This window comes from Aquarana catesbeiana, linkage group LG06 (genome assembly GCF_042186555.1).
Source record: "Aquarana catesbeiana isolate 2022-GZ linkage group LG06, ASM4218655v1, whole genome shotgun sequence".
In the NCBI taxonomy this organism is placed as follows: domain Eukaryota; kingdom Metazoa; phylum Chordata; class Amphibia; order Anura; family Ranidae; genus Aquarana; species Aquarana catesbeiana.
Window position 1 is genome coordinate 105,578,662 of NC_133329.1, and position 22,539 is coordinate 105,601,200.

Here is a 22,539-nt window from a genome sequence, read left to right on the forward strand (position 1 = left end):
GCGCTGTAAAATATTTTGTACGGTTTGTAGGTCTTATAGCAGCACCATTTTGAATTTAAACGCATTTTAGGGTGTGCCCCCCCAAATATGTTCTTGTAGACCAGTCGCCAGGACACAATATCTTGCTGCCATGGTGAACTGGCGCCTGGGATTTGTGGAGCCCTGATCTAGACTATATGCAGTTGCCTTAGGGCAGGCATGTTAAACATTTTAATTGGTGTATGTGGCCCCCAGTTTCTTCTTTGTGACCCTCGGTGGTTTTACAAAAAGGCACTCCTAGCTGATCTCTTGTATGTTCCCCTTTTTTACATAATTTTACAATAAAAACGTCTGGAAATGTTTTATGGCACCTTTGTTACCTTGTACTCTCTTTTTGTGGGAGAGAAGTAGGTCTGGCCACAGTAGATCTAATGCAACCCCCTTGAAGATTTAGTCCTCTCCATTTGGCACCATGTTTTATCGGAGTTTGACATGCCTGCTTTAGGGGATCAGGAAGGATTTGTGTCCCCTGTTGGAGCAAATTGGTTGTAGTCATTTTAATTACGAACTGTGTATGTACTGCGCTCTTCCCAAAAAACTGACATTCCTCTCCTCCCTTTTTTGTTTCTGTAAAATTGCTTGGGACTCCCTATGGGATATGAGTCAGACCAGAGTTTTTATAATGCAGTCTTGAGATTGTACGGCTGTCATTGGCTGGCTGCGATCACACCCAGTGTTGTGTGCTGGCCACAGGGAGAAGGCTATAATTTTATATCCACTTCTGTTTACTGCAAAAGCAAATCGTTTGTTCGATACTGTGAAATGTAATTAATAGCACACTGCTAAGATAAAGCGGTGATCTGCACTGTCCCTAGATTAATCCTCATTGATTGCAGTAGGTTGCTGTGCTGTGCACAAAAAGATTTATTACAAAAAAAAAACCTCAAATGGAAAGCAAAAGTGTTGATGACAGCTAATCGGATGCAACTCCATAATTAACTTGTACTTGCCCCATGCACCTATCCTTCTGTTCTAAAACAAATATTAGTATAATTAATATGTAAGATGTGTTGGCTTTTAAACCGTCTTTTATTATCCTTTTCTATATAACTCCATTGTAAGAGCCAGGTTATTGTCCTTTTCGTTTTAAAAGCATTGCAAACTTTGGACAACTTGATCTTGGCATATTAAGATGTGAACAAGCAGTTGTATGTGAAAACAATGACTATGCACAGAGATGTAAGCTGCTGCATTTATATGCAAATCTCATATTTTCCTGTAAAAGTTGGGCTTCTTCCCATCCCTCCCACTTCGATTTAATGGTTTTCCAATGTAGTTCAAGGCATGCCATAAATTATAACTGTCAGTTGCTTGTGCTCTCCACTGTCAAGCAATCAAATGGTTTGTGTTATACCTGATTGCATGTGTAGCACCAAAGCAACTGCAGATCAATCGCAGGCTAAGACGGCAGCTTTCTTGGCTGATAAGGATAGAAGGGTTTAGTTTCACCTGAAAGTGGAACTTTAGTCAGGAAATAAAGTCCTGCTAGATCACTTTAGGCTGGCCCCTTTTGCAGGTATAGCTATGTGAAACTATGCTGTCCCTGCTTTGTACATGCTCACTTGCTCTCAATTTTAGGCACTGCTGAGTTTGTAGAGGCCAATCTGCTGACAGCCTTAAAGTGGAATTCAAGTGGATCTCCAGGCTCCTTCAGAAAAAATTAAGTCAGCAGCTACAAATACTGTAGCTGCTGACTTTTAATATTAGGACACTTACCTGTCCACGAATCCAGCGGTGTCTTCACTCCAGCTTATTTTTAAGTCGGGTGCTGCCGCCGCCACCATCATCTCCACTGCATGCAGAAAGTACACTACACTTTGTGAACGGCCAGACGGCGGGGGAAGGAGGAGCGGGACCAAGCTTCCTGCTGACTTTGCCATGGCAAAATCAGCCAGAAGTGGAACGGGTACCTGTCAAAATCAGGTACCCCCCCCAAAAGGTACCAAATGTGGCAGGGAGGGGGGAGGAGGCAAACAAGCAGAGCTTCCCCTTTTGGGTGGAGCTCCACTTTCAACCCTCCTATCTTTTACAGCCAAGAAAGCTGCTTCTGTTTGATCTGTAACTGCCGTGGTGCTGCACATGTGATCAGTTATGACACCAGACATTTGATGGTTTGACAGTTTGGTTGAGGGCACAAGCGAATGTGAGTTAGAAATCCAGCATTCAAGGAATGTAACGGTTATATGAAACTGTTAAATCGATGGGTTTAGTTCCGCTTTATGATATACTTCTGTTCAGGGGTTCTGGGCTTCAGCAAAATGGCAGCCCCCAGAAAAAAGAAACAAAACGCTGGACACAATTTACAGCACACACTAATTTTGGTGGCATAAATATTAATGTGAAATTGTTTGTTCCCTGCTAAAGAACTTTTTTTTTTTTTTTTTTTTTTTTCCCCCAAGTTGTTATGGGTAAAGTTCTACTTTAAGCTGGCCATAGACCTAATGACAGTTGGCTTGATATATTTGCATCAGGCAAAAAACTTGTGTCTGTAGTAGTGGCAAATGCTAACCACTCTTGGGTGGGTAAGGCTCCATTCACAATTCCTAAATGGCCATGGTGCAGCAAAGTAAAATACGTGTACCTGGGACTGGGCTCACAGGTGTTCTGTTCAGCGGCAGCTGATCAACCTGTACAACTGAATGACAGGCTGGAAAGAGTTGGTGCAGTCTGGCTGTAAGCATTTATCCACACATCTAGCAGTTGACTGCGGTTAGGGACAGATGTCCTTTCCTGAATGCAGACAGGTTGCAACCTCAGGCAGATCGCTATCTCTGACAGCAGGTAACTGCTGGACGTGCGGAGAAATGTTTACAGCTGCAGACATCCCCAACTCTTTCCAGTCCGTTGTTCCGTTGTACAGGTTGAGCAGCCACTGCTGATCGGAAGACCTGGAATCCCAGCTGCAGGTATACTTGCCTTTTTCGTTATCATACACGTCTAAAATTCTGTAAATCATAGGGCAAAAGGTGTCTTCATCTGCATTATGATAGGGTTATGCTGCCACTCTCAGGTGTATGGACACGGGCAAAAAAAGGCACTGGCTTATCACTCCCTATTGGGCATGGCTTCAGTTTTCTTGCTAGTGTCTTAGGTTTTTTAAAACTGAAGGGCCTCCCTGTGAGGGTTCAGGAAGAGAAGGCCATGGCTGTGGCGTACATTGATCATCAAGGAGGCAAAAGAAGTCGGGCAGCTCAGGAATAAGTGGATCTCATCCGGTCTTTTGCAGAACTCCCTTATCCCATGCTGCCCGCTGTCAACATTTCAGGTGTGGCAATTGACTATGCCTTCCCGCTGCTAAAGCTTCTACATCATCTGCTTTGCAGGAATGGAGTGGAAGGTATTCTGGTGTTTTCTGATTGCCCTGGCCAGGCCCAGGAGAACTTCCTACTCCAGCATTGTGAACATGTCGCTAGATTACCCTTAGACCCATCCTGATCGATTCAACCTACTGACGCAAGGTCCAGTCTTCCATCCTTTACAATCGCAGGCTTTATTGGCATGGCTATTGCAGCCAGATCCTAAGGGGCGGGTTGTCTGATTCAGTCATTCCTACCTTGCGGAAGGCAACTTCTAGGAAGATTTACAGAAAGAATTGGAAGTCTTATTTTGCCTGGTGTGCAGCTCAGGTTTTCATCCTCAAGTATGTCGTTAGCCGCATTCTGTCACTTTTTTTCGATCTGTTGTTAATTTGAAACTGGCTTTAAGTACAAGCAAAAATCAAAATGCATATAAACAATTTAGGATAGCTGCACTAACCAGTATCTTGTGCAAACCATTATAAATTATAGTGCAATGTATTCAAAAAGTGGTAAGAGTCCAAAATAAGGTGCAAATGAATTTCACTTGAAGTACTGAAAATTATTAGATGAAAAAGTGACTGTACTGAAGATAAAGTGATATCCCTCCTGTCACCACTCGCGTGCCCTCCCATGACCACACTCAATGCAAGTGGTCGACCCCCTGAGCATACACTGAGGTGGGTCAAACTGCACTCAATGTCTCCTAATGAGCCTCTTGTAATGTTTCATCATCCACACCACTGGTACGCTCCTTAAACATAAAGAAGAGACCAAGGAAATTTCATAGCGTAATACTGTTTATTAAAACTTCTTTCCTAAACCATAAAATTGTACACTCGCATAGACTAGTGCCTCACTTGGCACTCGAAATTATCAGCCGTCAGTCTTGGGAATACCGCAGGTTCCAATCCCTGCTGGAGCCAATGTGCGTTCCACCAAGCGGAAATTATGTAATGCTGTGCATCTCCCCCTGCGCGTTTTGTCACCAGGAGGCATGGATATTTGCGTCTCTCCCGCAATTTATATAGAGCGGCCGGCTTATAATTTGGCAGCAAAAAAAATGTAAAAATATAAAATTCCTTCATTTAACAAATCCAACATTGCACTGATAATATATGATGGTTTGCACAAGATACTGGTTAGAACAGCTATCCTAATCATTTCTATGTTTATTTTGTGGTTGCACGCTATAAATAGCAGCGGCTTCCTTATTTTGTTGACTTAAAAACATGGATTGGAAGACTACATATTTGTTTTAGGTAGTGCAGCTATTTTATTTTTTTTATCTCCCCCCCCCCCCCCCCCTTTTTTTTTTTTTTTTTTTCCCTTCAGAGACTGGTTGCTTCACACGTGTTGGTGCGGTCCTTTGTGCGTGGCGTGACATGCATTTTCCCACCAGTTAAATTGATTGAAAAGCTTTAATTTTTTTAGTTAAAATAATAAACATGTTATTCTTGCCTGTTCTGTGCAATATTATTGCACAGACGGACCCGAAACTCCTCTCCTCGTGTCCTCCGCTGGCACTCTGGGCTCCTCCTCCTTCTCCATGCACCACCATAGGAAGCCACTAACCGTCGCTCTTCCTTGTGGTTTATATTGTTAGAAACACCTTTTCCCTCCCCTCTTCATTTATTAATCCTGTACACTTGGCTACTGCTGACTGTTTAGCACCCTGACTTGCCTCAGGACACTTGTACAGTATGTCTGCAGCCCCCTTTGGGAATGTTCACAGCTGCCGTTAATACCCAGATTTAGTAACTGTCAGTGTGCAAAGATAAGAGACAACCTCTGATGTACTAAAGAGAAAAAAAGCATGGGAGGGGAAGTGTGTACTCGTGGTGTACAGACCACAAACAACAAATATTGGTGGGAAACTGCCTAGTTTGGTAGACTCCTAACTGAATATAATTTGTGCCCCCCAAAAAGGGACAAATCTAACAGAGAAGAAATAGACGGTTTCTTCCTACAGCTGCAGATTAGCACGCATAGATTCATTAATGTACAGAATATAACTGGGTACTGACATTTATAGGTAAAGTTGATCCAGGGAAAATCCGATTTGCCTCTTGGGAGATCAGGAAGGAAAATTTTTCCCCTGCTGTAGCAAAATGGAGCATGCTTTGCTGGGGTTCTTCGTCTTCCTCTGGATCGACTGTGGGTGAAGGATTTTTTTATTTATTTTATTTTTTTTATTTAACTAGATGGACTTGTCTTTTTTTTTTTTTTTCTATTTATGTAACCATGTATGTACTGTAGATATTGCTGTTGGTTAATGGTTTAATCTTTGCGATGCTGCCGCAGAGAAGGTTTCATCAGCCTGCAGTATCATCTTTCCCAGGATTGTCGGATTGTATTACAGCACACAGGGGGTCCACAGGGAAAGCCATTTGCTGGATTAGAAATACTGGATCAGCCCCTAATGGCTTTGGGGAATTAGCTGAGAGAGCGGTGGATGCATTATTCCATCTTATTACTAAACTAAAACTAGAAAGAAATGGTGTATTTGAACACATTCACAACCACAGCACTTGTCTGTGGTTACAACAGATACATGCAGGATTTATCAATATCCAAAATATGCTGCTGTTGAAAAAAAAAAATGTCAGAATCCACTACTTTCAGGATTATTATTATTATAATACAGGATTTATATAGCGTCGACAGTTTGCGCAGAACTTTACAACATCAGGGAAGACAGTACAATTACAATACAATTCAATACAGGAGGGATCAGAGGGCCCTGCTCGTTCGAGCTTACAATCTAGGATTGATGTGGCAAGCTTTGTATTGAGGCTTTTAGGTGGGTAGATGGAGCATGGTTCTAGGTACATTTTTTAGCTTTTGAATTTGAGATTCTTCTGAAAATATTGAGTTCCTTCAGAGGTTCTTCTGACCGCCTAAGCTGTTTTAAAGCTGCTTTTGCATTCCAGTTCAGTTTTATGGAAATAAGTAATTTTTATGCAAAAAAAAAAAGTGTACAGCTGGTGGTAAAAATCTGGTTGGGATGATTCCAAGAGCTATTTTGTCTAAATTGGTGCTCCATATCAAAAATCTTGTTGTAACCATGAAAATGTGAAATAATGGTAAAGAAAGGTAATTGTTCAACATACTAAATGGGTTTTAAAACCCCACTTCAGGCAAAAAAAGTTTCCCCTTGCAGTGGGGCTGTGCCATTTTTGTCTAGGGCAGTGGTCTCCAAACTGTGGCCCACAGGCCAGATGTGGCCCTTCGCTTGCCTTTAACTCGGCCCTTTTGGCAGCATACCTCCCAATGAAGCCAGGGACTGGGGCACCAACCCTCCCAATGAAGCCAGGGACTGGGGCACCAACCCTCCCAATGAAGCCAGGGACTGGGGCACCAACCCTCCCAATGAAGCCAGGGACTGGGGCACCAACCCTCCCAATGAAGCCAGGGACTGGGGCATGGTTTACCCCCACTGGCCCCTCTAAGGTCTGAAGGACAATAACCTTGCTCTTTGTTTAAAAATTTTGGAGACCCCTGGTCTAGGGGTTTGGAGAACTCAGATATACTTACCCAATCTTCCAATGCTCCCCGCACAAGACCAGGGCCTGTGACTCCTACCGCCCCAACCAACTTCCACACTACCCCAACCCCCCCGGTCTTGGGCGGTGGATTGTTCCTAACGTCTTTGTGCCCATAGGCTTGCTCTGGAGGTAAGGATATTGGTAACAGTCCACTGCTGGATCATGGGGGAGTGCCGTTTGGCAGTGGAGCTGAGGAGGATCAGGTGAGTATACAGCTTTCTCCTGTCTCCATCACAAAACAAGCAGTTGACCTGCGCAAACAGTAAAGTTTCTTGAAGAAATACTGTAAATGAGGATTTTAAAACCGTATTAAACCCAAGACCAAAAATGTATTCTATTGCAGCTTACAAATTCTTAGATATGATGGCTACGTTTTTCTTTTTATATGTTTTTTTTTTTTTTTTTTTTTTTCACCCGGTGATCCTGCCAGTGAGTCTGTTTTTCAACTCACTTTAACAAATCAAGCTGTCTAGATATAGTAGCAGTTAGAGGGATGAGACAAACCACATAACACTGCCAGGGGTGCTTAGAATGTTCAGCTTTTATTTTATTTTTTTGTAATAAAACCTTTATCCCAAAAGAAAAAAAAAAAAACTGTTGCTATAACTGCTGGAGTTCAGCTCCAATCTGTTAGTCAAGTCCATATAATCTGCTAGTCTACCCTCTCCCCAGACTGACAATGCTACTGTCCCTAAAGTGTCTGCATTACTACTATATCCAGAATGCAGACCCCCTAAGGCAGGCAGTGTGCTACTGGCCAGATCACCAGATGAAATATAGAAGAAAAAAGCTTTAAAAAAAATAATACAGCCCCCACATTTGAGGATTGGTAAGCTGTAATATATTTAATTTTTTAATTTTTATTTTTTTTATTATTTTAAATACCACTTTGAGTTTTAGCTTTGTATATGTGCTGATAGATCGATAGAAAGATAGGAGATCAAGTACCACGTCTAGTGTGGGCAGCTCCTCATCAATCGATTTTTGTGTTGTGGATCTCGGTGTAACTGCTCGGCAGCGCTCTGAAACTGTTTGTACTCTTTAAATAATTGATGGTAACCATAATGTAAGGAAGCCAGCCGTGCGTGTACAGCGGCAAACAGGAAAGCTCGCCATTTATTAATAGCAGGAAAGTGTTTTGTCTTTCAAGAGCCCTTCATCAAGTTTTCACCCGTCTATAATGTAAATAGAATGAAATCCGCTTGGTAATCCTGACGATAAGCTGGAGGCAGAATGACTATACTCTGCTGTCCTTACAAGAATGTGAGGGAATAGGGCTGATTATAACAATTTGGATAAGGCTCAGTAAGTCTTCTGTTATTTAACATGAATTACAGGAATCTTGGTAACCCTGACCCATTCTTCCTGTTAGGTTAGGGAAACAACAATGTATTTTCAGTGATTGTTGGCAACTAATGTTATAATTTTACCAGTCTGAATTGGCATTTGTAAGTATTTGAATCTCCCCTCTGATTCCCATTTACACTAGGAACTGCATGTGTGAATCGCACAGGATCATATCGTGTGTTCCTATGTGATTTACATGCAGTTCTGTGCAGTGTGATTTCAGCCTATTCATTTTGATTGGAGTGAAACCGCACCCAGAGTAGTGCATTCACTACTTTTGGAAATGCACTGCAACCGGATTGCATCATTTGTACCGTGCAATCCCGTGTGGCAAGCACACAGTTTGACCTGCGTTTTGGGGTGTCATTAACCTCACACTGACACCCGCTGCAGATCACAAGGCCAGTGCAATTTGAATGTGTGAGTGTGGGAAATCGGTATGGAAAGCGAGTTTCCCGCACAGCATTCTAGTGTGAATGGGCCCTTACAGCCTAATTGAATTTTCATCTTAAGCTGGCTAAATACATTCCAAGCACATCAAAACAGAAGGGTGTGCAAAGTCTTACATTTTAGTTTTCTTTATAAAATCCACCACAGCTTGAGCAGAAAAGCCTATCCCCTGCCAAAATTCTGTAAAGAATTCTGTAAAGAATGACTGTTGCACTTTGTGGTCTCTTTGTAGAGATCCGTCGCTCCCTCTGCTGGGCCAGAGCTCTCCAGTCAGTAGGGCGGATGGGCTTTGATCACAGAGCTATTAATATGAGGCAGCTGATTGCATAGCTATTAGTGTGAGTCAGTAAGGGCATGTGGGACCTCTGCAGTAAGGTCTCTGCTTCTCCACAGAGCGCAAGGGTCCCATTCTGCATCTGCTGGCAGTGGACAGGCTTTTCTACTAAGCTGTGGCTACTCAAGCTGTGATATTTAGCACCCTTTGTTTACATGAATGTTTTAGCTGATTTAAACTGAATACAAATAAAGGCAAACCTTTTTTTAATTTGTTGTAGACAGAGTGGAGATGGAGTAGAACCCCTGACTGTCTTTATTGCTGTCTGTGCCCCCGTTGGGAAGATTCATCCCCTCTGATTGTCCTGTTTTACCATTTATCAAAAAAAGTGAAAGAAAATCCCATATTTTGGCGTGTCCTCAGAAAAAGAGGGGAAATCTTCCAATGGGGACACTAGTTCTGGTGACCTGCAATCCCCTTAAATTTCCAGGGTTTTCCCTTTCACTTCCTGTTTTGGCTATGTGACAGGAAGTGAAGGGAATCGCCCCAATGGGACACAAATGGCAAAAAATAAACGGACAGGGGAGATATGACCCTTCTTTACTTTATCCAAAATGGCGTGGGGGGGGGGGGGATAAAGTTTTACCTATAGTTCTACTTGAGCAGTCCCACTCCTTTCAGTAACCTCTGGCACTTACATCTCCAAGCACATGCACACCTGGGATCCATAATTCCATAATCAAAGTTTTACAAAGTCCAAGGACAGCTCCATGCCTCTCTCTCCAGTGAGGAAGAAAAGGATTCCTCTACCGACCAGTGTCCATAGGTGATGTCCTCCAGCAGATGTTCCTCAATCAGATCTCCTTCGGGACCACGGCCAAGCACATGCTGAGGCCCAAACAGCAGCTCTTCAATACACACACTGGCTGCGTCCCAGGGGCAGCAGCCTCAGGACAAGAACTGGAACCCTCCTTGAAGAGGAAGAACACTCTGAAAAGACCTCCCAAATGTTTATCTGTACCTCAGGATGGGGCATGATAAATATTCATAGCTGAACATCTTATCATCCCTGCTCTATATTCTGGGAGCTTCTTCCTGAAGCAGGTAAGGAGACATCAAATACCCAGCTTAGGAAGCCCTGACCAGGAACAGTAGTTTGCTGCTCTATTGGCTACAGTGAGGCCAAAAACTGGATTTAGCCTAACGACCCAACTAAAGGAGGGCGCTACACATTATTGGTAACTTCAAATTAACAGTTAAAGCATAGGTACTTAAGAATTGGCAGAGTTTTATAAAGGAATGAGAACTCCAAATTATAAGGAAGGCGAGCACTTGCATGCCTTTTGCCCTGCCACCAGTCTCTTTACAATAGCAGTTTGTATCGCCATATCCAGAATCCTCAACGCCCCCACCCCCATGATCCTACCCATGGGTTAATATGGTGCGGAGCAGCCTCTTGCATTGCAAGTGTGATTTCTACTTTGGAATAGGGTGTGGTTACTTAAAGAGGTTGTAAACCTCCCAAAAAAAAAAAACAGAAAAAAAAAAAAAACCTGCTAGACAAAGGCATAATAAGCGCATACTAGCTCATGATGATATATTTGTCTTAGAACGATGCCCTGGATCGGCGCCAGCGCTATGATTGGCCGGAGCCGCAATTACGTCACTCATTGCACGGGCCCTGAAGGAATGGCACAAGCAGGCCGTTCCTTCAGTGTGCATGTGCTGATGACGTCAGCACCAACGTATACAGTAAATATCTCCTAAACGGTGCAAGTTTAAGAGATATTTACAGTAAGTACAGGTAAGCCTTATTGTAGGCTTACCTATAGGTGCAAATACAGAGGAAGACTTTACTTCCTCTTTCACCACTTGCTGACCGGCTCCTGTACATATACGTCGACAGTTTAAAGATGGATATCTCGGCAACAGCAGCAGCTGCTGCCACAACCGAGGTATCCATTTTTAGAGCCGGCGGTCCTGTTTACGATAATGGTGGTCTCTGCAGCGGATTTGCCGCAAGAACACCGTTATCAGCGGCGGGAGAGGGGCCACCCCCCTCCCGCACCCTCCGCCGCTTACCAGAGCTGTTGGCAGCAGCGGAGGCGATCGGGACCTGTCCGTGGCTGGATATGGAGACAAGTGAGGGGAAGATGGGCCCCCACCCGTCTCCATACTATAGCAAGGCGTAAGCGATGTCAAAACGTCACTTCTGCCCATACGTCTTAAAAGGCCATTTTTCTGTTGTCAATTTTTCAAATGACAAATTTTTTTTTTAATTGCATTTAAATCCAAATATGAGGTCTTTTTGACCCCAGATCTTTTATTTAAGAGGTCCTGTCATGCTTTTTTTCTATTACAAGGGATGTTTACATTCCTTGTAATAGGAATAAAAGTGACCCAATTTTTTTTTTTTTTTTAGTGAAAAAATAAATAAAATCAAGTAAAATAAATAAGAAAAAAAAAATTTTTTTTTTTAAAGCGCCCCATCCTGACGAGCTCAGAAGCGAATGCATACGTGAGTAGCTCAAAACATGCAACCTGTAGAATTTTTTTAAACTTCGCCTATGGAGATTTTTAAGGGTAAAATTTTGAAGCGTGACATGTTGGGTGTCAATTTACTGGGCGTAACATTATCTTTTACAATATAAAAAAATTGGGCTAACTTTACTGCGCAAATACGATGTGACAAAGTATTGCAATGACCGTCATTTTATTCTCTAGGGTGTTAAAAATGTATGTTTGGGGGTTCTAAGTAATTTTCTAGCAAAAAAAATTGTTTTTAACTTGTAAACACAGAGTCTGAAAAAGAGGCCTGGTCTTTAAGTGGTTAATATAAAGTTGGACTTACACTGGCTGAACTGAAAAATTATTTGAGGGATGTGGCATTATGTAAGTAAAGTGGTTCTTATGTCTTTTTGTGTGATTATGTTCATTCATCCTCTTATTAAGGAAACCCACTCTTGCTATAGTTGTTTGATATGTTTAGCGTGACCTTTGTGATTGCCTCCGATGCTGTATTGCCAGCACTTGGGCTGCAGTATCACATTTCACCTACTGGTGGCACTGCAGGCTAACTGAAAAAGCATCACTTGATCCCATTGAAACTATAGATATCAAAAGTGCCCATCTGCATCAATCACAGCTTGTTTAGATGTAAAATGTTGGTGGCCGATATTGATCTGACTGGAATGTATATTATTTGCCCCAATAATTTGTATTTATTTATTTTAGGTATTGACTACAAAACCACTACTATCCTGCTGGATGGCCGGCGGGTCAAGCTTGAGCTCTGGTAAGTCAGATGCTGGGAGAGGCCTAGTTCTGGGTCACACCATAGAATTTCAAAGCAGCCAAAAAAATCTTGATGTGTTTTTTTGTTTTTTTTTCTAACTGTCATTAGAAGTATGATAGTTGGGTTACAAGCGGCAACGCCTATTGAGGCGTAATATGGATTGCTGAGAATATGAAGCTGTTATGAAAAAGTTTATAGCCACACAAAGTGCTGAGGAGGCAGTGAAATGACAATCATTAAACAAACAAAAAAAGCAATTTAACCACTTCCATACCGATTCTGGCATTCCTCTCCTACATGTAAAAATTATCATTTTTTTTTTTGCTAGAAAATTACTCAGAACCCCCAAACATTCTATATAGAGGTGGGCTTTTCATTGGAGATTTCGGACATTATCCAAAGGGCTGGATGAGCCCTGTTGTGGTTTAATATTTTCATTTTTTAATTTGGCTTTCTTTTTTGCTCACAGCAGTTTATATGTTTTAATGTTGATCGCGCTGCACTTAAATTTGCACTTTAAGCAGATGAAACTTTGTTCACACTTCAGGCACAGAGATGTGGAAAATTCCTTCCACACCTTTAATCTTCAGGATATGATGCGCCTATTTAGTCTAGGAAGCTGTAATGGAGAAGACTGTCTACCAGATTATTTATCAGCAAAGTTTATCTCTTCTCCTTTAAGCCTGGTACATACTATGGTTTTTTTTGTTTTTTTTTTCTCGTGCAACCCGCAACTCTCTGCTCTGGTCGGGAGCCGTTGTACTAACCATGCAACACCAGAACACTCTGATCAGAGCTCTCTGCCATTGGCTGAAAGCGCTGATCGGGAGTCAGTCGGCTGCTGGTGTTCCAGCATGCAGGTCCGGCTTCTGTCAGCCAGACTGACATACACACAGGCAGAATGTATCTGCAAATGTCTCCCGACATTCTGCCTGTGTGTATGGCGCAAATTTTCACAAATTTTATATTTGGGTCTAGACGTACATTTTAATTGATTTATTTTTACTCTCTTTACACGCTGTCTTTTTGTGATATAACCCTTAAAGACTCCTGATCTAAACCTCCAGTAGTCTGCTTGTTGTTTTTTTTTGTTTTTGTTTTTTTATTTTGTTTACTGATTTTTACTGTGCTTGGGATCCTCATAACCCGATGTGTGAAGAGCAACTGCAGCCTCCTCTTCACACTTTTGGCTTAAATCCTCTCACCCTCTGGCTTTTCCTATTGGCCAATAAGGGTTGTCTTATATTTGATGGCCAACAGAAAGGTGCACAGGCTAGACCAGGAGCCTGACCATAAAACTGTATTTGCTATCTGACAGAGGTTTTACTCTTCCCCAGTGTGATGCAAGCGAAAACGGCAGTTGCGGCTGGAGTTCCATTTTAAATTGCTACCAGCTAACGGTTTGTAATTTTTCTTCACCTCTGACCTAATTTTTATTTTTATTTTGCAGGGACACCTCTGGCCAAGGCAGGTTTTGCACAATCTTTAGGTCTTATTCAAGAGGAGCTCAGGTAAGATCAAGTAAAAAAACATTTCACTATTTTACAAGTGTCACAGAGACCCAGGAAAAGGTGCAAGTACTCTGCTACAAATCATGTTTTTATACTGGTGGAATTTAGTTCTGGTGTTTTTCCAGAGTGGTTTCATACATTAAGTATTTTTTTTACTTTCTGAATACATAATTGTATTGCTGCTTAGGAGAAGTATGGGAATGTGTTTTTGTTTTTTTCTGTTTTTTCTTTGGAATCCTACTTACCTAGGTGGATGCAGAATCAGCCCCCTGCCAGCTCAAAGACTGAGAACCGCTCAATTCTCAGAGCTCCCTGAGCAGAGAGCTGGTCACTGTCGGTCACGGACTCTCTGCTCTACACCCCCCAACCCCCCCCCCCCCCCACTGCTCGATCTTTCCCGAGCCTGGACCGACTCTTTGACGTCAACCAACAGCTGCCCGCTGTCTGAAAACGGTTTACAGGAGTGCAGAATGAACTGCACTGCTGTGATCCACATGCGACGTGGATTTTAAAGCATCCATAAAAGGCAACCCCCCCCCCCATACACCTAACTCCACAACACCTTCCCCCCCCCCCTTTTTACATGCATGATGTGCTTTGACAAATCTCGGTATCACGTTGAAGAAAGCCTGTACTGAAAGATGTATGTAGGCTGCCATTGCTGACCATCAACATTTCTAGTTGCCCGACTACTCTAAATTGTTTTGTCACCAACCTAGAACATGCATAGCAAGTACACTTAAAGTAACTTCAGAAATTCATTTGAGGATGTTTGCTCCATGTTGGTGATTTAGAAAGTATGGAAGCCTACTGGTTGAGCTTGAAGGCCAGGCAGCTAGCATCTCTCTTATCCACTGAGGGGCACAGTTTTATTGATCAGCAAGATTTATACTACCACCTACAGGAGAAATGGTCACTTATCTGGGCACATAGAAACTGAAGCCCAGCCCCCTGGGGGCTATAACCCCTCCCACCTCACACCTGCCCAGTTTTACTTGGTATTTCTTGGAGAATTGACGTCTCTTCCCTTTTCTACTATATTTTTTACTTGAATTGGAAGATTTTCTCCTATCGGCAGCTACTGGCAAGTTCAGGCTTTGGTATTGGAAGTGAGAGATACAGTACATTATACCTGGGACTAAATGTTTGTCTTTTTAAGCCAGATCAGCATGAAATATTGTATTTGAATGTGTTTTTTTTTTTTTTACCTCCCTGCATCTAGCTGGTAGTCAACTTGAGGCAAACACTCTTATTTCTAAAGGCTGATGCTGCTGTGGTGTAATTAAACCTAAACAGAAAGAGGTCAGAGTAAACACGGAGTTGGAGGACAAACATACATGCGTCCTAGCAGGGGCAATTTAAAGTAACTGTGTCATAAGAAAACTATAGAGGCTGCCATTGCTTACCTTCAGCACTTTGACTCTCTGCCCTGTTACTCCTTAGATTTGTAAATGTTTCACATATACTGGCAAACGTTTATTGAACGGTTACCAGATTTGTATACATTAAGGTTGCATTACTAAAGGCAAATATACTATGCACTGCAAGTGCAGTTATTCTAGATCTGAGGGAAAGCTCTGCTGATTTCTTTATTTTCCTTACATGTGATTAAGTATTCTTTGTAACGTGAAGCTTTACCTCATTTACTAAGCTCTGGAGCAACTGCACTTGCAGTGCATAGTATATTTGTCTTTGGTAAATCAGCCCCATGGTCTTTGTATTGAAATGTACTATGCAGCTTTCAGTTGCTGTGTCACCATGCCAGCAAAGTTTACTGCCTGTAGCTACCTTTTTAATGTGACAACAACCAGGTATGGGTAGGAAAATATTGCCCCACAAGATCGCAGTTAGAGGATTAGTTATATTTTACATGTATTCTGTAAATATACTCAGAAAAGCTGCTGTGTCCGAGACTATTTGTTTATTGCAGTATGCCATGTATTTAACTCTTTCATATTTTCCAGGGCATCCTCCTCGTTTATGACATCACCAACCGGTGGTCCTTTGATGGGATTGACCGATGGATCAAAGAGATAGATGAGGTAACCTGCCTTGGAGTTGCAAGTAATTGGGCAACAGTGACACTTATTCTAGAAGAGGAGATTGAGTGGTGCTTGTAATGGCTGCTCAGTACCATCGCTTCCCCCTGAAAATTTCTCTCCTCACTGCTTGTTATAAGAAGACACTGTCAATTTGCGCATTCAGTGCTTCTGCAAAGTTTTTACTTTCCTATGCTTTCCTTACTAGCGCTCCCTTCTTTGCTGTATTGGACACTGAAACTGGTAAAGGCGACCTGAAGGAGCAGTGGCATCCCTCCCCTGGTTAGGTGGCGGTGCTCAAGCTTAGCAATTGGCTGCTGGACTCGAGCACCCACCAGGAGGCGGTCATGTGCTTCTCCATACCCTGACAGGTTGGGTGTTGGGAATGACTGTGGAGGAGGGAGTGGTGAAAGATTGCTGTTAAGGCGAGTATAAGGGGGATTTTGGGAGGTTCTTTTGCAGAGATTTTATTATCTTGCCCTGCATGTGCAAGGTAACAGCGTTTCTTTAATGGCATGAATATTACCTTCTCATTGATGTTAAAGTGAACTTTAATTAAATATAAGAATGGAACCTTACATTCATGACTCTAAGTAAAGTTTACATCTACAGTGGGCATGCCACCCATTCCCAGTGCAGTTTCACTAAAACGACCACCATTCTAGAGCATGGTGGCCTGAGATTATCTACACATTGTCCGTGTAGGTTATCTTGGGCTACAATTCCAGTCTGAATCAGTAAGGTGGCAATACTAATAAACCCTTGATGTTTAACATATTGAGCCTAAAAAGCCAGGATCTTTTATTGCTACACAGGATAAAGAGGGGGAGATTGCTGTAAAAACAGTATGTGTCCTGTATATCCTGCAACACGGAGGTGCCCAACCTGTGGCCCGGGGGCCTTTGATGTGACCTCCTGGTCTGGGATTTTTGGTCGGCAAGCACAGATTGTGGATTGCCGACCGGCCTTCCCAGGGCATTAATGTTGTAAATGTAAAAGATAGAGGAAGCAAGCGGCTGCGGAGCAGAGCTGAATTAACTGATGCTTCCTGTATAGCGTCAGCTCTTTCACAGACAGAGTGATACCAAATGCACTCTGCCTGGGACAGCAATAGTCGGCGATACCTGAATGGAAGACTGTTATTAAAGATAAGCTTATAGCTAAAATCACAGTGTGTATACATGGGCATTTCTGCTCTGCAGTGATTACTGGGCTGCTTTCAAATGGATCCGCAGGTGCAGCGCAGCACAGTGCACCTGCGGGATACCTGGACTGAGCCATAGACTTCTGCTTATTACCTGTGGATTTGGTGCAGTATATCTAGAATCATAGGAAGCTGAAGGTAAATGCAAATCTTCCTTTTTTTCTGTAAAGCCAAAACTGTTTAGATTTTGGATAAAGTTGGGAAGTATTAGAACTCCTGTCCAGATACAGATGGGAATAAAAGACGATGTGGGTGGCTTCCTTTCTGATGTTTACAGTTACTTGTAGTTCTTCCTTTAAGTTTCCAGTTTTTTAAATGATCTTTAAAAAAAACTTTTTTGCCTTTTTTTTTTAATTTGTGCAGCATGCTCCAGGAGTCCCTCGTATCTTGGTGGGAAATAGGCTGCACTTGGCCTTCAAGCGGCAGGTGCCCACTGAACAGGCTCGGGCCTATGCCGAGAAGAATGGTATGACCTTTTTTGAGGTCAGCCCACTGTGCAATTTCAATGTGACAGAGTCCTTCACAGAACTGTCTCGAATAGTCCTCATGAGGCATGGAATGGAGAAGATATGGAGGCCAAACAGAGGTGTGTGTCCTGTGTCAAGAGGGGAAGGTGACAGTGGGGTTGATTTACTAAAGGCAAATCCACTTTGCACTACAAGTGCACTTGGAAGTGCAGTCTCTGTAGATCTGAGGGGAAGATCTGAAATGAGGGGAAGCTCTGCTGATTTTATCATCCAATCATGTGCAAGCTAAAATGCTGTTTTTTATTTTCCTTGCATGGAACACATCTTATGTTTATGGATTAATGCTGGACAAACACACAGTAGTATAAACTGAAACATTACAGCTTATGGTTACAATTCTGATAACCATCCAATAAATATTACAAACTTTCTTATTTGGGCCAGAAAAGGTGTTTTGTTTTTTTTATTTATTTTATAATGGTAATTTCATTAGCGTGCCTTCAGTGAAAGATATCGACCTCTGTTTGCAAACATAATTCACAGGGCACATGGTTTTGTAGTTGTAGACACTTTTTTTTTTTTTTTTTTTTTTTTTTTTTTGATACTGTGTGGATGGATAAGAACTCCAGTTAGGTGTTTTCTTTGCTGTCTGTGCTCCCATTAGAGAGATTCACCCTCTCTATTTGTCCTGTTTATCATTATCATTAAAAAGGAAAGTAAAGGAAAATCCCACATTTTGGGTTCCAATGATGACACCCTGGGATTCCTTCTTTTTTGGAATCGTTTCCTCTCACTTCCTGTTTTAGCTATGGTACAGGAAGCGAAGGGAAATGTCCTCTATGGGACACAGATGGCAAAATAAAACTGACACGGGGGTGTAAATCTCCCTTACTTTATCTCCATAAAAAAAAGTTCCTTTTAAGCTAGGTTCACATCTGTGCAGGTGGTTCCCACTGCAGGCTTGCACCAGTTCCAGCAGCGTCAACCACTTGCACAGAAAAACAAAGGAGATGTGTGTGTATGTGTTATCTGAATGGCAACCACACACAATAGAAATCAACCTGCACTGGCAGTGCCCATGTGGGCTGCGATTTCAAAAATGAAGCACAGACTTTTTCCCTACATTTCAGGAGGCACTGCAGCCCATTCCAATGAATGGGCTGCTCTGCCCATGCAAAACCCGGCTCGCAGAGCCGCATTCGTGACATTTTAAGGTTGCTGCCATCCTAACGTTGTGTTTTCCTAAACATAAGACATTTTACATGCGATGACACTCAATATCTCCTCATTTTGCATCTGTTTGATTAGATAAGTAGGAAGACCATTATGGTTGCTAGTTTTCTTTTCCCTTGGAATGTGATAATTCTAGTGACAACTCCCAGGTGCTGACAGAGCAAAAAAGGGAGCTGCCACTGCTGATGTTCTTTTGCAAAGGTCTTTCTCTGTTTGTAATGCTGATCCTTTGGCTTGGTGCTTCCTGAGTCACAGTTGTAGACAAGTATACAGATCTGTCTTCACTGGCTGCATGCCTATTCTGGGTCAGTGCTTTCAAAAAGTATTGAAGCTAGAGACAACAAGGCAGCGCTAATGATTTTGTTTTGTATTATAAACTGTAAAAGAAGGCTGCTGTCTACTATAGTGGTCATTTTGGAGAGAGCTATGTCTTGATTAGACACCAGATCTCTAAGGATAGTTACAGCTCCCTGAAGGGATCAGGATGAGGAACAGTGCCGAGACAGGATGCTGCATTACCTGCTGAAACTCAGCAGATCTAGCGAAGGTGGATAGTATTTGTAGTCCAGAAATGGTCCACTACAAATTCTGAGCATTTAACACAGGTGACCAGTGACATGGCCAATCTAAGGTGATTCACATTCTGCCAATGTTTCTGGAACATTCTAACATGTTGTGTCTTTCTTCCCCAGTATTCAGCCTGCAAGATCTGTGCTGCCGATCTATTGTCTCATGCACACCTGTCCATCTCATCGATAAACTTCCTCTGCCGGTGGCTATTAAGAGCCACCTCAAATCCTTCTCCATGGCCAATGGAATGAATGCTGTGATGATGCATGGACGTTCCTACTCTGTGGCTGGTGGTGGCGGTGGGGCTGCAGGAAGCGGTGGAGGGAGCAAAGGCAACAGTCTAAAACGATCCAAATCTATTCGGCCACCTCAGAGTCCCCCTCAGAACTGCTCAAGAAGCAACTGCAAGATCTCCTAGCATGGAAATCGGGAATGTGCAGGGCTGAAAAAAAGGGCGCCCAGCCATTTGGCCATGTGGAGAGGATGCTCTGTAAGAGCTGCACCTTGGACACCTGCGTGGGCGTGGATGCCAGTCCGTGTTTGTGCCATTTTTATAATCTTCTGTCAAATGGAAGCCGGTGATCGTAGCGGAGAATGTCCATCTTGTACCTTATTGACTGACTTCCTGTCACCATACACCCAATCCTGATTCCTTCAAGGGTGTCACACTGCATGATGGCTCTGACTCACTCCTACTACCCCTGGGGCAGTACTGTGCTAAGACAGCTCCCCTACCTCCTCCTTATTTATAAATAAGTATATATATTAACGGACACCTCACTTTTTTTTTATATATATATATAATGCCTGACTATACAACACTTCTGTGTCATGCTGTAAATAATTAACATTCCTACCTTCCCTTATCAAAGGGACAAACATGGGGCTTCTGCTACTAACCACTGCATGGATTTCTATAATATTGCATCACACTGGGAGCTACTGACCAAACTTGGAGGAAAAAGTGTCACCCAAAGCAACCAGTTAGGTGTAAGATTTACATTTCTCTGATAGCAAAATGGTAGCTGGAATCTAGTTGCCATGAGCAACATTTATACATTCCTTCTCTGCAGTTTCTGTAAATCACCTTCCATGTAAACAGGCTAATTTTATTAGAAAAATATAATGTACAAATTGAAGTGAACCAGAACTTAAATTTTCGTTTTGGAAAGGGCAAGGAGTAGAACCTCTTTCGGGTTTTTATTGCTATCCATGGCGCCATTACAGTGATTTCACCACACTTGCTGTCCAGTGAAGAATGGTTTTACCAGATGTGAAGGGAACATCTCCAGCAGCAACACAGATAAAAAAACAAAAACAAATTGAATCTTCTATTCATTGAAGGTCACAGCCAAATTGTTAGACAAATGCATTTTTCACAGTCAAGGTTCTTTCACCAAAGACTAGTCCACCAAATCTACCATTTTTTTCTGGAACTAAGCATACCTGGAAGACCAAGGCCTGAGATAAGACAGCCAGTGAGCCAAAAATAAGAGGTTGTGTCTTCCCACTTGTAGATGTTGAGGTGGGAGCGCCCCTATCTGTGTCCCTGTTGAAGATTCTCTGTCAGTTGTTCATACTGTTGTCACTCGGACAACAAGTGAGATGTAATTGCTCTAATAAAGCCCCAGCTAGTAGTAATAACTTGAGGGCTTCTAATCCTTCTCTTAATTTTTTGCTGCTTGCACTGTAAGGCCCGTTTCACACAAGAGGTCCAATCAGGTCCACGGCTGTCCATTTTTCAGCCAGACCCTCCCATTTTCTGCTCTATGGCGCGCCGGATGTAAACAGACTTGTGTGCATTCATACCTAGCTACTACCTCTGGGTCTGATCCAGCAAAAAAAAAGGAGGGGGGGGGGTTTCTGTTCCCCCCTCATCTGATCAGATCAGAGGGCAGTCAGGTTTAAACAGTTAGCTGGTCACTTTACATCCAGCTGCCTATAGAGCAGAATGGGCTGTGTCCATGTCCACTCTGCATAAGCAGGGAGGGCAATGGACCTGTCATCTGGCTGCTCAGCTCAGCAGGGGACCATCAGACGGATCCCCTACTGAGCAAAACCAGATCCAACCTGTGTGAAAGGGGCCTAAATGATGTGTGCAGATATGGCTGGAAATGGGTTCCCCTTCATTACCGCTTTCTGTTCTTCAGCACAAAATGGCACCTTAGACCCACTGCTCATTGAAAGAATCCTCTGGAGCCCAACAAAAGTGTAAATTCTACCTCTGTGTTTTTAGATTAAGGCCTTTTTCAGAAACAACATAAACCTCAAGTCTGTTTACTGAAGTAAGAACTGTTGTCTGTTCTGATCTCACGCACCCCTGCGTGTGACTTTTTTATTTTCTCCACAACAAATCGCATACTCGTGGGGTGTGTTACCATTTTGGAACCTTTCCAGTAATCTGTATTTTGTTTGATTATTCAAGTAATTTGATCCTGAGGTACATTGCCTAGAAATGGTATATTTGCGATGGTTCTTGCTCATTTTCTGCATTCATCAGTAGATTACAGGCAGTGAGGCTTTCAGACTGTGGACAATGGAGTACAAAAGTGTGGTTTGGTTATAAATCTCAGTGTTTACACTCACATAATCCAGTCTGTCGGACCCCTGGATCAGGTTATACACAGGACCAGCAAAAGGAAGGTGCTTATCACTTTACAAGGGATTGTGCCTTGGTGACGGCCATCTTGGTTTGCCTAGAGTTGTATGATTCAGTTCATAATCCTTGTTTGCCTGTCTATGAAGCAAGTTGCATTTTTGTTGACAACAAATCTGGCAGCTGCTGAGAAATCAGGCCCACTCCACGATTTGACAGATTTCCCTGTGACTACATCAAGTCTACCTTTTATCTTTGCTGGTGGCGTCCTCAATTTTGGCATTGGGAAGCTGTTGCAGGCTAATGAAACAACATTTCTGAGCATATGGTGTGTGTGTGTGTGTGTATGTGTGTGTATATATATATATATATATATATATATATATATATATATATATATATATATATATATATATAATATAAAAAGGCCAATAAATGTGCACCTATCCCAAAATGCGTTCTTATACAATTTTTTTTTTTCTTCCCACGTGCGGTTTTCTTTTTAATTGACGTGTTATCTTGCTTTTATTTGCGGTCACTGGCTACCATAGGCTTTATCTCAAGGAAGATAACCAAGAGAATAAAAGGGGATGCCATCAACTTCCCCCTTCAGTATGATACATATGGGATGGGGCCTTAGATGTTAGAAGTATAACTCTGCGAGAGCAAC

The 22,539-nt window shown here is 42.5% G+C and overlaps 1 protein-coding gene across 2 annotated transcripts in view; it reads left to right on the plus strand.

The window, feature by feature from the left end:
• The window catches only part of RAB40C (RAB40C, member RAS oncogene family), a 57,162-nt gene extending 36,619 nt beyond the window's left edge, over positions 1-20,543 (plus strand). For both annotated transcript variants that reach the window (XM_073636610.1, XM_073636611.1), the window contains exons 3-7: positions 12,189-12,249; positions 13,700-13,760; positions 15,725-15,802; positions 17,367-17,589; positions 19,396-20,543. In XM_073636610.1, coding sequence (XP_073492711.1) covers positions 12,189-12,249; positions 13,700-13,760; positions 15,725-15,802; positions 17,367-17,589; positions 19,396-19,691 — 719 coding nt within the window. In that variant the 3' untranslated portion in view covers positions 19,692-20,543. The remainder of the gene's footprint in view (positions 1-12,188; positions 12,250-13,699; positions 13,761-15,724; positions 15,803-17,366; positions 17,590-19,395) is intronic.
• Positions 20,544-22,539: the final 1,996 nt, after the last annotated feature.